This window comes from Carassius gibelio, chromosome B1, assembly GCF_023724105.1.
Source record: "Carassius gibelio isolate Cgi1373 ecotype wild population from Czech Republic chromosome B1, carGib1.2-hapl.c, whole genome shotgun sequence".
Taxonomy (NCBI): domain Eukaryota; kingdom Metazoa; phylum Chordata; class Actinopteri; order Cypriniformes; family Cyprinidae; genus Carassius; species Carassius gibelio.
The window spans coordinates 16,093,437-16,107,305 of NC_068396.1; the positions used below are offsets into that span (position 1 = coordinate 16,093,437).

The 13,869-nt window shown below is 35.3% G+C and overlaps 1 protein-coding gene across 1 annotated transcript; it reads right to left on the bottom strand.

Moving 5' to 3' along the window:
- Positions 1-665: 665 nt before the first annotated feature.
- LOC127949324 (programmed cell death protein 4) lies at positions 666-12,869 on the bottom strand. The gene is made up of 12 exons (XM_052546425.1): positions 12,626-12,869; positions 12,397-12,468; positions 8,028-8,327; positions 7,627-7,724; positions 6,577-6,690; positions 5,633-5,854; positions 5,286-5,383; positions 4,548-4,662; positions 3,611-3,718; positions 3,148-3,258; positions 2,130-2,269; positions 666-1,978 (listed from the first exon to the last, which is right to left on the bottom strand). Exons 2-12 carry the CDS (start codon positions 12,440-12,442, stop codon positions 1,927-1,929), a joined length of 1,404 nt encoding a protein of 467 aa, XP_052402385.1. The 5' UTR covers positions 12,443-12,468; positions 12,626-12,869; the 3' UTR covers positions 666-1,926.
- Positions 12,870-13,869: the final 1,000 nt, after the last annotated feature.

Here is a 13,869-nt window from a genome sequence, read left to right on the forward strand (position 1 = left end):
ACATTCATGTGGAGATTAATGTTTTACATATAACATTTTGAATTCAGAAATATTAAATTGTTTAAATAACTGAAATTATACTCTAAAAATTTAACTAAATCTGCCAGCAGGTTGCGGCAACTCAATGATTTTTATCATTGAACATTGATTTGTTCGAATGGCTGATTCATTTAGGAAGGAAGCAAGTCTTTATGAATGGGTAACCATGAATCACTGACTGACCAGATTCATTGAAAAACACACTTTCACTGAATGAATGAAACTCGGCTATGTTTGCTTTAATAGATGTGAAGCGGCTGAGCTGTTACTATATTTGAAACTCTTGAAGAAACCGAGAAAATTCTCACAATTTATTTGAACTGTTGTATTAAATCAGTATCACATTTGTAAACTGCCTTAATATTATCTGTGGGCACAGAGAAAACAAGAGCATGCGACGTGAGTTCTCAGGACTCAAAAGCACTCGGGTTCTATCCTGTCCTGCTGTGCCCCTCATTTCTGGTTAGCACTCCACCACCCTGCCCAAGGTAAGTCACTTCAAAAACTGCCTTTCAAAAATGCCTATACCATATATCAATTAAAAAAAAAATGTGTGTGTGTGTGTGTGTGTGTGTATATATATATATATATATATATATAAAATAAACTCACACAAAGAAACATGATTATGAGCATTATGAATTTTTATTAAATTTAATGTCAAAATGTATTTAATGCTGGAACTCTGTAAATGCTAGTTGACAAAAAAAAAAAAGTTTTGAAAAAGTGTCCCATCAACAGATACAAAGACAGATTGCATGTACAAAGTACTTTTGGTTAAATTTAGTAGTTTCTCTCCATCATATAATTGAAACCACAAGTGTTTCACTAGTGAAACTGGTGGAAATTTGCAGAAAAGTTTACCACTTCAAAAATTATACACAATTTTTTTTTAACTTACAATTGTTTACTCTGCACTGACACAATTTAACCAGTTTTCCTTGTCCAAATAAAGAAAATAACTGAAAATTAAAATGATTGTTCTGAACATTACCTTCAAACAAAGAGGGTACAAAACTTGAGCTGCTATGAAAATGGGAGACTGTAGTCTTTCAGGCATCAGCCGTGACTGAGAGGTGATGATGCTCTCTCCTCCATTCTTTGGAAGCTTAAACATACAAAGGTTCTTCTTGATGTCAAAACGATCCATAAACTCATTCAAATTAAAATAGTTTTCATCATGCATAAGGTATAAATCATGAATAACCAAAAAAAGAGACTTTAATTAACCAAGCAATGTCCCAGAACCTTGTGAATCTGAAAAAGTGGGTTTCTTTATGCAGTAATAAGACAAATTTGAAGATAAACATGCAATAATTACTACTAATAAAATAAAAAAAAACAATAGAAGTGTCTCCATTCGCTTCATAAAATATTGTATTTTGGCCCAACAGTTTGATTAAACACTTCATTTGGGTAGCACAATTTAATACATTAGTTTACGTGCTCCATATTTTATGAATTAAATTGTAAAGAAAAGCAAAACATTGATTGACCACTGTGAACACTAACAAGTGAACCCTTGTGAACAACAACAACAAAAAAAACAACTTAAGCTGAAAAAAGCAACATTAATCCCTCAAACCAAACTGTGTTTCATGGCCATCTGAAGCTGCTGATTTCCCCACTTTTTTTCTTCCACTGCAGCGCTTATACTGCATACAATCGCACATAAATTCACAAACAAAATGAAACAAGCCTGTAATAGAGGAGAGTACAGCATTTCTCAGTTGTCACTCTTCTACACGATGATATTGTTTCTGAGGCTGAATATTTCGGTGTACTCCGAGGATGAGCAATGAAGCCAGTGAGGACAGATTCCCAGGGAAGTGCGGGAGATCCCAGGCTGCTCATCATCAGGGCCTGCCGGAGCTCTGACCAAATCTTCTAGCTTTTCACGAGCCCTCCGTCGCCCTCACTCACAAAGCGCTTACGCCCCCTATTGGCCACAAGGAACACGTTATAACGCTAGTGTTTACAGGAACAGAACTACCATTATGTAGCAGATGGTAACAAAACATCACAATCATATTCTCCAGTCTTTACATATGGCGGAACATCGGTTAACAAGGAAGATACAAGTCTCTGACCTGGTTGGACAGGAATCTCTCAGCTGCTTAGTGATCACTGCCTCTTGGTAACAAAGGTCCACAAAGGTTTCCATAATGGAGTGCGCATGAGGCACATCCAGGTTGATCTCCGGCAGCTCGTCATATACACGCTGGAAGCCCTGTGTGAAACATGCAAACTCAATAATCCTCTCACAAACAGCGTCACTGTTCAAAAAAACGTTGCCAACCATGTCATAGCAATTATATATTCAATCTGGTCAAATTATGTATTGAATTATGTGGAAATCAATAACTGATTTGAAAGCCGTTGTTATAAACAGAAAGCTTTAAAGCCAGTTCATTAAAATTATGGAAATGAATGAATTAATTAAGTGAACGAACAATACTTCCTCACTACAGGGTTGCCCTTTTGTTTCTGTTCACAATCACAAAAATAATGGCTTTTAGATTGTCCTCTGCAGGGTTCCAACCTGCGAACTTTCAATTACCAAGTCAAGTTGTATGTCAATAGACTTCTGAATACAAGTATGGTTCAAAGATGATGGTGATGACTGGAAAAACTACCTTTGTAGTGATCTGGTGAAAAGATACTAGAAAAGATATTAGATATAAATCTCCATCCACTATCACTTTTTGTGTTTCATACAAATTTTGATGTCAGTGGGTGTAACCCCCATTATACTAATATTACAGAGCCATCTGTTTGTTAATAATTAAAACATAAATAACAACAACAACAATCATTTAAGTCTGCATTAAATGGAAATTTTCTAAATGCATTTCAATGCAAACAATTTGTCCATGCATGGGTATCACTCTTCAGCTTTCTTAAAATAGACTTTTATTTAAAAAAAAAATTGCATTCAGATCTGCCTCCATCCAGTCAACAACCAATTAACTGAATCAAGTCACTGCCTTAGATCTTTTATTTAGATGTCCTTCAAAACACTGAAAAAAAATTTGTCTGTATGTCTGTTATGTTGCAACCTTAGAATCACCATAGCACATAAAAAAATAAATAAAAGTTAGTACTAACCCTGTTCATTTGGTCCAGAGTGATTAGGCCAGTTTGCCAGAATGCCTTGAGAAGTTTGACCATCATTTGTAAGGCTGTTTCACCTGTAGACTCCAGTGCCATAAACACAGCCTACATCAACAACAAACAGATGAGAGAAACAAGGAAAATGACAGGAAGAGGAATAAGGAAAAGCAAGTCCTTGTGCAACGTGACAATGCACTTTATCATCAAAGAAAATGTTGAAAATGTGCTGGTACAACAAGAGACCTTAACTAGGGTAAAGGAAAGTGCATATTACCGCACTAGTTTCTGTAATGGGCAAAACCAAGAAGCAATGTTTGTGATACTGATATTTCCAAGTCAGTAGACTTGATGGTAAAACACCATTTTATAAAAGAAACAGTGAAAATCTTTTTAAAGATTTCTTTTTAAATTCATGACATAACTAGTGAACATGCTATTCACACTTCAAACTTTATACCTCATACACCAGTTCATGATGAAAGTGTGGCACTTCTAGATCTCGCAGACAGTGCTCAGCCTCAGAGAGCTCACCTGACACCAGGTACTCCTTTAGCAATAGGTTCATCTGTAAAACAAACAGCAAATAAGTGGCATGTTCCGAAATGAGAAAATGGGTTACTATTGTACCAACCCAATTTTTTTGGCAGAATATATATATATATAGTTATGACTGACTCTATAATAGTTTCTACTTTGAGAAACGAGTTGATTAATTAATAAACACCTTTGCATGAAAATGTAGAAAAAATTATATATATATTTCTTTATTTCTTTATTCCACACACATTCACAATAATGAATGGATCGGTCTACAGTAGTAGTAGACATATACAGTCAGCAGGCGGTTGGTTTAAGGTTGTTGTTTTTTGGCATCTTCATGTGGTCCTGTTTGGTATTGCAACTGTACTTTTTTAAAATGTATAGGCTCTTTGCTCTAGCACTGTACACATACTATACAATTCAGGGTTTTTTTCTTTCATATGTTCTTATATGGGCTCCTTTGGTGTCCTTTTGGAGTTTCTAAGTGTCATTTTTTGGAAAGACATCTAAATTTATCTTACAGAAAACAGATTTTTGAGAATCACCCTATAATCTTTTTGTTTACTTTGCTTGATAAAGCAAATAATGACAAAAACATTTGAAACAAGATAAATCGTCTGTTTAATTTCAAGTTAAAATGTGCAATTAATCAAAGAAAAAGGGTGTGATTAAGGGTGTATTAACAAGCATTTGCAGTATTAACAAGCAGTCCTTACAGCCATTAAAATTACTGATTAAAGCTGAATATGTATTACTTATTACTATTACTTATAATTTTTTGAATATTTACACTATGTTTTGAAAGTAATTAGTTAAAAAAAGAGGATGCAAGTAATAATACAGAGATACCTCACCTCCTTGATGAGATGTTTGACAGGCCTCTGGCCGCCACCTACTCCCCACACATTATCAAGCCGCATGATTTTTCTTTTCATGGAGAGAAGAACTGATGCTCTGTCCAGTGCAGCTCTAATATTGAACAGGGGAATAGCATGAAAGCCAGGGTAAGGCAGCAAGTCAGAAGCAGATAATGCAGGAAAAAATACATGCAGCTCATTTTGTCTGATTTCACATGTCAAACAAAAGGAACTGCATATTCAATCTAGAACCCCATGTAGGGTGGGAAATTACCCTAACTGCTTCTACATTTTTTATTTTTTTTTTAGACATAAGGATTTTATTTTGAATATGTAAAAATAGTATGACATAACCTACTAAAGTGAATGGCAAACATTATTCCACTTGTTCCGTCTGTGGTCCTTCCAGGAAAGACGAAATGCTACTTTTACAAACATGCACCATTGGAACAAAGCAAAAGCATTGACCAATCACAGACAGTTCACCATAGCTACTGACAGACAAGGCCAAATTACCTGCCACTGCATTGACAACTGGCGAGTGGCAGGTGGTAAATTCCCACTGCAATTCCCATTATGATCCAGAATGCAAATCACATTGTGACTCCCTCTATTTAAATAATATTGGTCTTCAAACTTCAAACTAATTCTAATTCAGAATCTAAACCAAAAACTGCTGGTGAATATCCAAGCAAATAAGCCAATATAAGACTGACAAAGTAACATCAAGCTCACCTGGCATGGTCACAATCTACTTTGCCTTTGTAACAGTCAAGGAAACTCATCGGTAAAGCGTGGTCAGCAATGGCTCGTGCAATAAATTGGCCAAGCATCTGAGGAAAGGAAAGGAACCAGGTAATATAGGGAATGTATTTCATATTAAAATATAATATATATGCTTTAATTCCATTTAAAAGACTATTTTTATGGTCTATTGTGTTCCCCAGTCTGGCATATTTGGAAGAACATGAGTGTGAATAAATAATGTTTACTCTTGGGTCAACTGTTCCTTTAATTACGTGCTGTCCCGTTTCATTGAATTTCTTACATTGTGGACTTTACAGTATAATTGGGTTTACAACCTGTGGGGCCTCCGGTGTATCCAGGATGAGGTCTGGCAGCTCTTTAAGCATTTTGTCAAATGCACGTGACATGTCCTTCTCAGAAAGCACCTTCCCAGACAAGTCAGAGAGGAGACGAGATGTGAGCTCTCTGTGGCTGGCCTTGCCCTCCAGAGAAAGAGACACAGCCAGAGAGGAGAACTCATATTTGTGATGCCCCAAGTTCAGCTCTTTGAGCAGCATCTATCAGACAAAGGAGGAAATAGGAAACTGTGGAAAATAGCTGGAATGTGTATTCAATGCTTCCTTTCTAATGAGTATTTAAAATACTGTATAATACACCAATTGTGACATAATGATGCAGTAATATAGGGGTTTAAAACCTTTTTTGACTTCAGTGCCCCCTTATAAATTTCAGGATTCCAGACGTTTAAATATATCTGAATGTTCTTCAGGAATCCGGCTTCCTTTAATCTATTAACTTTTTATTTATTTTGTATTTTTTTTCCCGGATGTAATTTTTTGTCACAATTTCTAAATGATAAATTATTTTAAAGCTTGGCATAACCATAAAATTAAGTTACAAAAACACTGTCCATGGAATTTTATTAATTTACATAACTTTTCCCTCTCTAGAAATCCCACCTTAAATTAGGCTTCCTCATATATCTTAGTTGTCCAAGCTAGTGTGAACCCTGGATCTTCAAAGGAGAAGAAAATGTACTTTGTGAACTAAAAATAGAAATTAACTTGATTTAAAATTACTTGTTTAAGCTTATTTTAATGCTTTTAAATGCCCCCTAGTATGCTCCAGTTTTCTGTTTGAGAACCACTATGCTAAGAGTAAACAATTAATAGGTATGGAATGTTTAACACACATTGTAGCCAACATTTTCTCCTCTACATTACACTGAAACAAAGGTTCTGTTAATTGGTATCTGGCTTTGTGATGAACTACAGCTCACCTCCACTTCTTTGGTGTCTCCATGCTCAAAGTATTCCTGCACAATGGGGTTGATGGTCTTCTCGAGTTCTCTCTCGTCCAGCTCTGGTACTACTGTGGCATATACAGTGTCTCCCTGAAATAAAAAAAACTCACACTAGAAAATACACCTTTATTGTAAATAAGGGGCAAAATAAATAAGGAAACAACAAGTATATACTATAATAAAAATAACACATTGCTTTCATCATGCATCTGGCCTCACAGAGCTTTCAAGGAAACAAGACAATGCTACAGGCAATTGCTTTTTAATTTGTGCACTGATTAACATCACTGCGATATTCAAACAGCATGCTTGCCAGAATTACTTTTAGCTCACATCCCAGTCAGCTCTGCTTAAACACTGATTATTTCTAATGGACATCTCTTTAAGAAATAATTCACTCTACTTTATTTACTTACACTCATGCCAGTCCAAACATCACACCTCATTAGTGGTTGTGTCATTGTCATAATGCAAGAATCTGTGATATTTAATGCTACTGACACGTTGCTATATTTGATCTGGGACATATACATATATATATATATATATATATATATATATAAAACAGGAGCCTCAAATCATTTTTCCTGCATTTTAGTCAAACTTCTTGCAAGTTCACTAAAATCTCACTTAAGGAGTCCTATTATGGTTTCTCACTTATATTGCTGTTGGATCATAATAAAGATGTGCAACGTTACAATCCTCTCATTTATAAACATTCTCAGAGTCTGAATCAGGCTTAAAAATCATGAAGAATGACATGAGGGGGAGGAAATGTTGACAACTTTCATTTCTAAATAAACCTCCAGTCCTAATTGTGTTAACTGGCATTGTTGATAACAATGTTTAAACAATTGTTTAAAAACATTTTTGTATTATAAAAAATATTTGCACAATATTTGCAAGAGTTCTGATCCCTGTAGACAAATATTTTTTATAACCCATACATACTATATCTACCATTAAGTGAGATATACTATTATTCTTCATGTAACCTGTAAAACTGAAATGTAGCTATACACTTACTTGTGAAGATTCATCGTAGTTGGGGTCCTTAGCATCAGGTTCCTCCACCTCATATACCATACCCGCTGCTCCCCACACACCTTTACCACCTGCTCCACCTATACATAAGAGCAATCAGTGTAAAACACTAGCTGAAAGCCAAGTGCGGAAAGGAGACAGACCTTGAACAATAAACATTTATCCAATAGACACCACAATATAAATGGTGCCGGTTATATCGCTTATCTTATTTTTCGCTCAACTTAAAAACTAAGAATTACAGAACAAGAAAAATCAAGAATTATGTAATAAACATTTTTGGGATGATTTTGCAGCTAAAATAACCACATCTTGATGATATAACTTGAGTTACCATTAAAATTAGGCACTTGGGAAAAACAATTCATTTTTCACAATCTGACCTTTTTTCGGCAGTCCCCGACCTTTTCCAGTCCGTGACTTTCTGTCATTTACAGCGTTTTTGCCCTTGGGGCTGTGTGGATCGGTAGAAAGCTCTCCTGAAAGGGAATCAGAGATTGATTCCCGGTTGGAATCCCGGGATGATGACTTGCGCAGGCGCCGCTTAGCCTTAGCTTTAAGTCTGGCCTCGTGCAGGGCCTTCTCCTGAGGGGTCCAGTTCCCGTTCACCTCCAACTCATTCAGATCTTCACTGCCATAAGACTCATCCTCCTCACCCTTCCCTTGCTCAAGTGAGAACACGCCTGTACAAGACAGACCGAATGGACAACTATTTAGATAAATGGCCAAGCATACGTTACCAGTTAAACACCGTAGACATCTGATTTCTTCTCTGCATTTCACAGTAATTTAGTTTCTTTTTTCATGTAGCTTACATTTTGAACTTGCAATTTCTACAATAAATACGGTTACATTTACCAGGGTTTCTGAAGGTTTTATGTTTGTTTGTTTGCTTCTTTCGCTCCAAACCAGTACCTATGGCTATATTCCTGGTGAGAACCAGTTAATCCATACACAAGTTGATCCATACACAAGGCTTGTCTTTACACACAAGTCCGGGGACAATTTAGATTGTTCAATAAACCTGTTCTGCATGCCTCTGGGCTCTGGAAGGAAACCCAAGCAAACACAGGGAGAACATGCAAAGGCCTCTGTCCTGCAGTTTTTATAAGAGCATATTGAAGACATAATAAACTCTGCTCGCAACCACTAGAATATGGAAAGAACCTTTACTGTACCGTCTCACAACATGGTCAAACTAAATCTAAAAAAAAACCACATTATCTTTCTCAGGATTTTTGTCTTGTTTTCCAGGGCAAATGTAAAGATGCATTTATTGGAAAAGCAAAATGACATGTCTTCTGGAAATTTCTCAAAATGAAGTTACTTTATGATTAAACCCAGGGGAAATATTTGCTAATGCACATTCCCTTTAAATTGAATTTTCATACCCCATTTACAGATATGTATTCTTGTCTTAAGCACACATTCACTTAATTTTGTAACTTCATGCCTTCATTTTGTATCTTGATTTAAGATGGTTTGCTTGTATATTTGAATTGGGAAACAAGAACAAACACTAAAGATGGTATTATATTTTTCTTTCCTTTGCAGTGAAAGCAACATTCAGTGCCATAATTTTGTGAATTTCAGATTTTCTACTCCGCTTTAAGACATTTTTAAAGACCCATAGAAACCCTGTTCATGACAAATTGCTCAAAATTCCTCATTTATTAAGTTGCTTCACATAAAAAATGTGCATAGTAAAAGAACAAATGAGAAATAAGAAATTAAATATTAAATATTAAATATACAAATAAGGCTTATGAAAAATACAAGACCAACAATTTTCCATTTGCCATTTACATTTTTATGTCAAAAGGTAAGTTCAGACATCACGTAGCAGGCATACCACTTTAACTAAACATTTACAAAACCTGTACAGAACAAATATTATTATTTCAAATTGCATCATAAATGATTGGAACATTTCGTTATGGAGAAATATTTGTCTTTCCAGCACACCTGGTAAGATTTCACATTCACATCAGATAAACCTTGAAAAAGAATCCCCTAAAATAATAATAAAATACATGAATAAAAACTATAATAATAATATAAATAACATAAAAAAGTGACGAGTCCACTTTTAACTCAAATCAAAAAATAATCTCAATCAATCTACTCAGTTTTAAAGAGACAGGCTCCAAAACAACAATGTGCACAGGTTTCTAACAATGTTAGAATGTAAACCCCAAAATTTTATCTGTTTTCACAAGATTACAGAAGGATAACTAAAGGCAGTAGCACAGAAGGCAGAAAAGCTGACGTTGCTCATTTCTGGTGCTAGAGCTGGTGCTCTTGCCAAGCCTTTCTACATATAGCAGTGTACAGTGCGCATGGGCGGGGTGTGGGGTGACACGTTCACAGGAGAAAGTAGGAGTAGGAGTGGACTACATGGTAATAAATACCCTCTTCCTAAATACTACTTATAATCAGACGAGAAACCACATTTTAGTTACTACAGTGTTTAAATCTGTATAAGTGCCAAGAACAGCAACACAAAATACACAGCAAAGCAGAAATATTGCAGAAATATCCACTAAAAGTCTGGAGCTCTGTAGTACCCATTGCTGGTTTCTTTTTGTTTTGAGTACTAAGTAAGTGGGAAAACAGTAGGTGTGGTGGGTGTGTTTAACAAATGGTTTAACTGTCAATAAGGAGAATTTGCTGTGATAAAAGTAAAAGTCTTATCTGTTTTTGTCAACTATGGGCATATTCACCTCTGACATCTTATGAGGGTGTACACTAAACCCACGTTACAACAACACATACAGTCTGTAGTGCAAATGTGTCTCGCAAGTCTGTGCATTACACATTATGCACTATGACTACATGAAAAAAAAAAACAGGAATCCACAAATAGGAGGTTATTCAGAAGTATGGGGTCAATAAGATCTCATTTGTTTGTTGCACGCTTAATTATAACCTGCCCAAATGCAATTTATAAGAAAAGTACATCTTAAGTGTGTTAGACAACTATTTTTTTCCTCCAGTACTCTATGTGGTTACACAATATTTTGCTAGCACTATGCAACATATATACTCACGTTTTATGAGAGGTATTCTTTCACATTTATGTGATTGCAATCACATCTGCAATGACACATCTGATTGCAACTGAAAAAAATTACTTTTACTGCTTGCTGCAAAATTGCAGGGGGGGGGGGGGGGGCTGCTAAATAATCACAGAAATTGTAGATGCAAAACATCTCAAAATTTATGCAAATAACAAATCTGCTTAAATTTACATTGACACTCTTTTCTCGGATGTGTAAATAAATACATCAACCCCAATGAAAAGTGTCATACTAGAATATTTATTTACTTTTTTTTGTTCATTGTAATTTACGCCTGCTATTAATCAAACTAATCAAACTGGATCCAATCCAGAAAAGAGAAGGACAGAATGCCAACATAATCATTAAAATGAGCTCTTGTAGTATAAACGCACTGTTTATTAAACACAAAACAATATAAACACAAAACAGTGACAAGGCAAAAGTTTAAATAGACCAAGTGACAAAACACCCAAATCTGAGTTTTTTTTTTTTTTTTTTTTTTTTTAATTGTAAGCCTTCCAAAACGTATTACATTTTAATTTTGAAGCAATGTTTGTTTACACATAATACTTTTGAATATAACTACACAAATATTGAAAACAGAATAAATCATGCAGATGATTTAACACGCAGGTCAACTATGATTCATATGCTAAAGTCAGCTATCAGATAAGAGAAATTCCAAGCCAAGTTCTGTGTGCAATCAAAAAACAAGTCTCATGACTGTAAAATTACTGGACCAGGTCAATAAACAAGTCATAAAGGAAGACTGTGGTAGGTACTTTCAATAACAGTAATTTATCATGGATTTCTGTTTGAGTTCCTTTTGCAGCGCAGATTTATTATTTTATATTTGTCTGTTTTTTTATGTATACAATAACAGTCATGTAATATATGTATGTCTGTAACTTAAGGGAAATTGTTTTTGATCTGTATTTTATATTCTTACAAATTTTTCCCATTATCTATAACACTGATCTAGACCTCTGCACTCATGTATTTCTGAAAGGAAATCTACAAAACACTTACTCAAACTCACGTGGAAAGAAAAACATCCGGGTATTTCAGCGAGGGGGCGTAGTGTTAAATATTGAAGCAAATTCTTAACAAAGACATTTAATGTTTTTATTGTTTACAAGATCATATATAAATAGATTTGGTTAGAAAAGAAATGTCACAACTTGCCATTCAATACTGGTTTGTTCTTAAGCCAATCTGGCAGCAATATATGATAATTTGTCATGCTAACGTTAGCTCCTTGCGTTTAACGATCTTTTGGAACTAGAATGTAGAGTTTACATTATGAACGACAGTACATTTAGTAAAATCTACAAAACAATACAGTTTTGGTCGCTTTATTTATTCTAATAGAGAAATTAAAATTACTTCCGAAAAAAAAGTTTGCATTAAAAAGTTACTTCGTCTTTATGCTCTCAAAATAACATCCACTGAAATCCTGGTTTTAATGCAGTAATGCACCGTTTATTTTTCCAAGAGTTTATACCACATATGCGATATACAAGCCTTCTGCCATTGCACACGGTGGTGGAACATGACTGCAACTAAAGCCTATAGTCTGCAAAAAACGACATGGTAAAAGACCAACTACAATATGCATTAATAAGCTAAATGCAAGCTGAATGCATTAATGAGCAGATTTTTAGGACAACCGGATATTTAATGTTCGTACCATCGTTTTGAGGGCCAGTGGTCCATGCTTCAATCTCGGTCGCCATTATACGTTGTTTACGTCCACCTAAGCCTGCAGATCACGGAAACAAGTAGTAACCACATCAATATAAAGTGTGCAAAATCAAGCTGTTTACATAAGCAAAAAAAATCCGTAGTATTTTTTCTGAAGAGGTAATGTGACCGTTTCAATTTACGTTACGACTTAAATGCATTGAGCTTAGCCTCACCTTAAATTGAAGGCTCGATTGTCACTTAAAATCTAGCAGTAGGATTGCTGGTAATTTTAACAGTCCTTGAGTGAGGAAAATAAGAAGATCCGTCAAAAATAACTTGTTTAATTATTCAAGTCGAAACGATCTACAATATATATATATATATATATATATTGCATTAGCAGTGCAGCACGCACGTTGCAGAGAAGGAGCAATAACATGGACAGTGTTTTCAACTTGAGACAGCTCATAGCACGTCACACATGCGTTGCGTGAGCCTCATGCATATTAGTTATGTCCTTCGTCCAGTAAGAATGTGGACCATTCGGCAGTAGACGAATGAGAGACGCTTGTGGGTCATGAATATTAATTAGTCTAAGTGATATGTCAAATGCTTCAGGAAACGTACAAAGCAACGTCAGCATCACCAAATTAATATTTACGAGAGAAGCATTGACTGTAACGCTGGATTCGTAGTTTAGCTGCCTGAACGGGGAGTGGTGGATAAAGGGGCATGAGTAAAAACAGTTTGTCCAATCTCATAGCAAAGGAGAACTGGGCGGAATTTGACTAGTTTGTTTCTTTGGTAAACACGTTTAAATTTTTGTAATTGTCCACAGTGTGTGGTATACTCAATTATATACTCAATTACTTACTTAATAGCCTAGAATATTAGGCCTTAATGTCATTTAGGTTTGTATTATTTAAAATACTCTGACTTTATGGCCATCAAACAAACGGTATTCTTTTGACGGTCCATACAGACTGTTATCTGATCAGTCGCCCTCCACCCGTAGGCTACTAGTGATCTATATTTTAAGTATAAAATTTTCAAAAAGTTTCAAAATACTGTTTAATACAATATCGCAGTGAAAGCAAAGATATCTAGTCATAATTTGGTTGGAATTCTGTCTTTCATTCTACCAAAACTGTAGTATTGTGTTATTGTTTTATTACTTTGTGTGTAATATTCAGCTTTACTAAATACAAATAGAATCTTTAAATTCCCCAGCACGACGCCAGGCGTCGCTGTCACCATAATAGTGATAGTGTTTCCAACAGAACGTGCCCACCTGATTCCTATAGGCGGATAATTCATACGATACATAGGCCTATCTGGTGTAAGTATCATACTTTAGTTATGTGTGTGTGAATACGTACAGGTTGATATATCCTGGTGGGGACTTAAACCTGAATACACACAGACTCATTGGGACTCGTGTCACCATGGGGACCTAAATTGAGGTCCCCATGGGTAC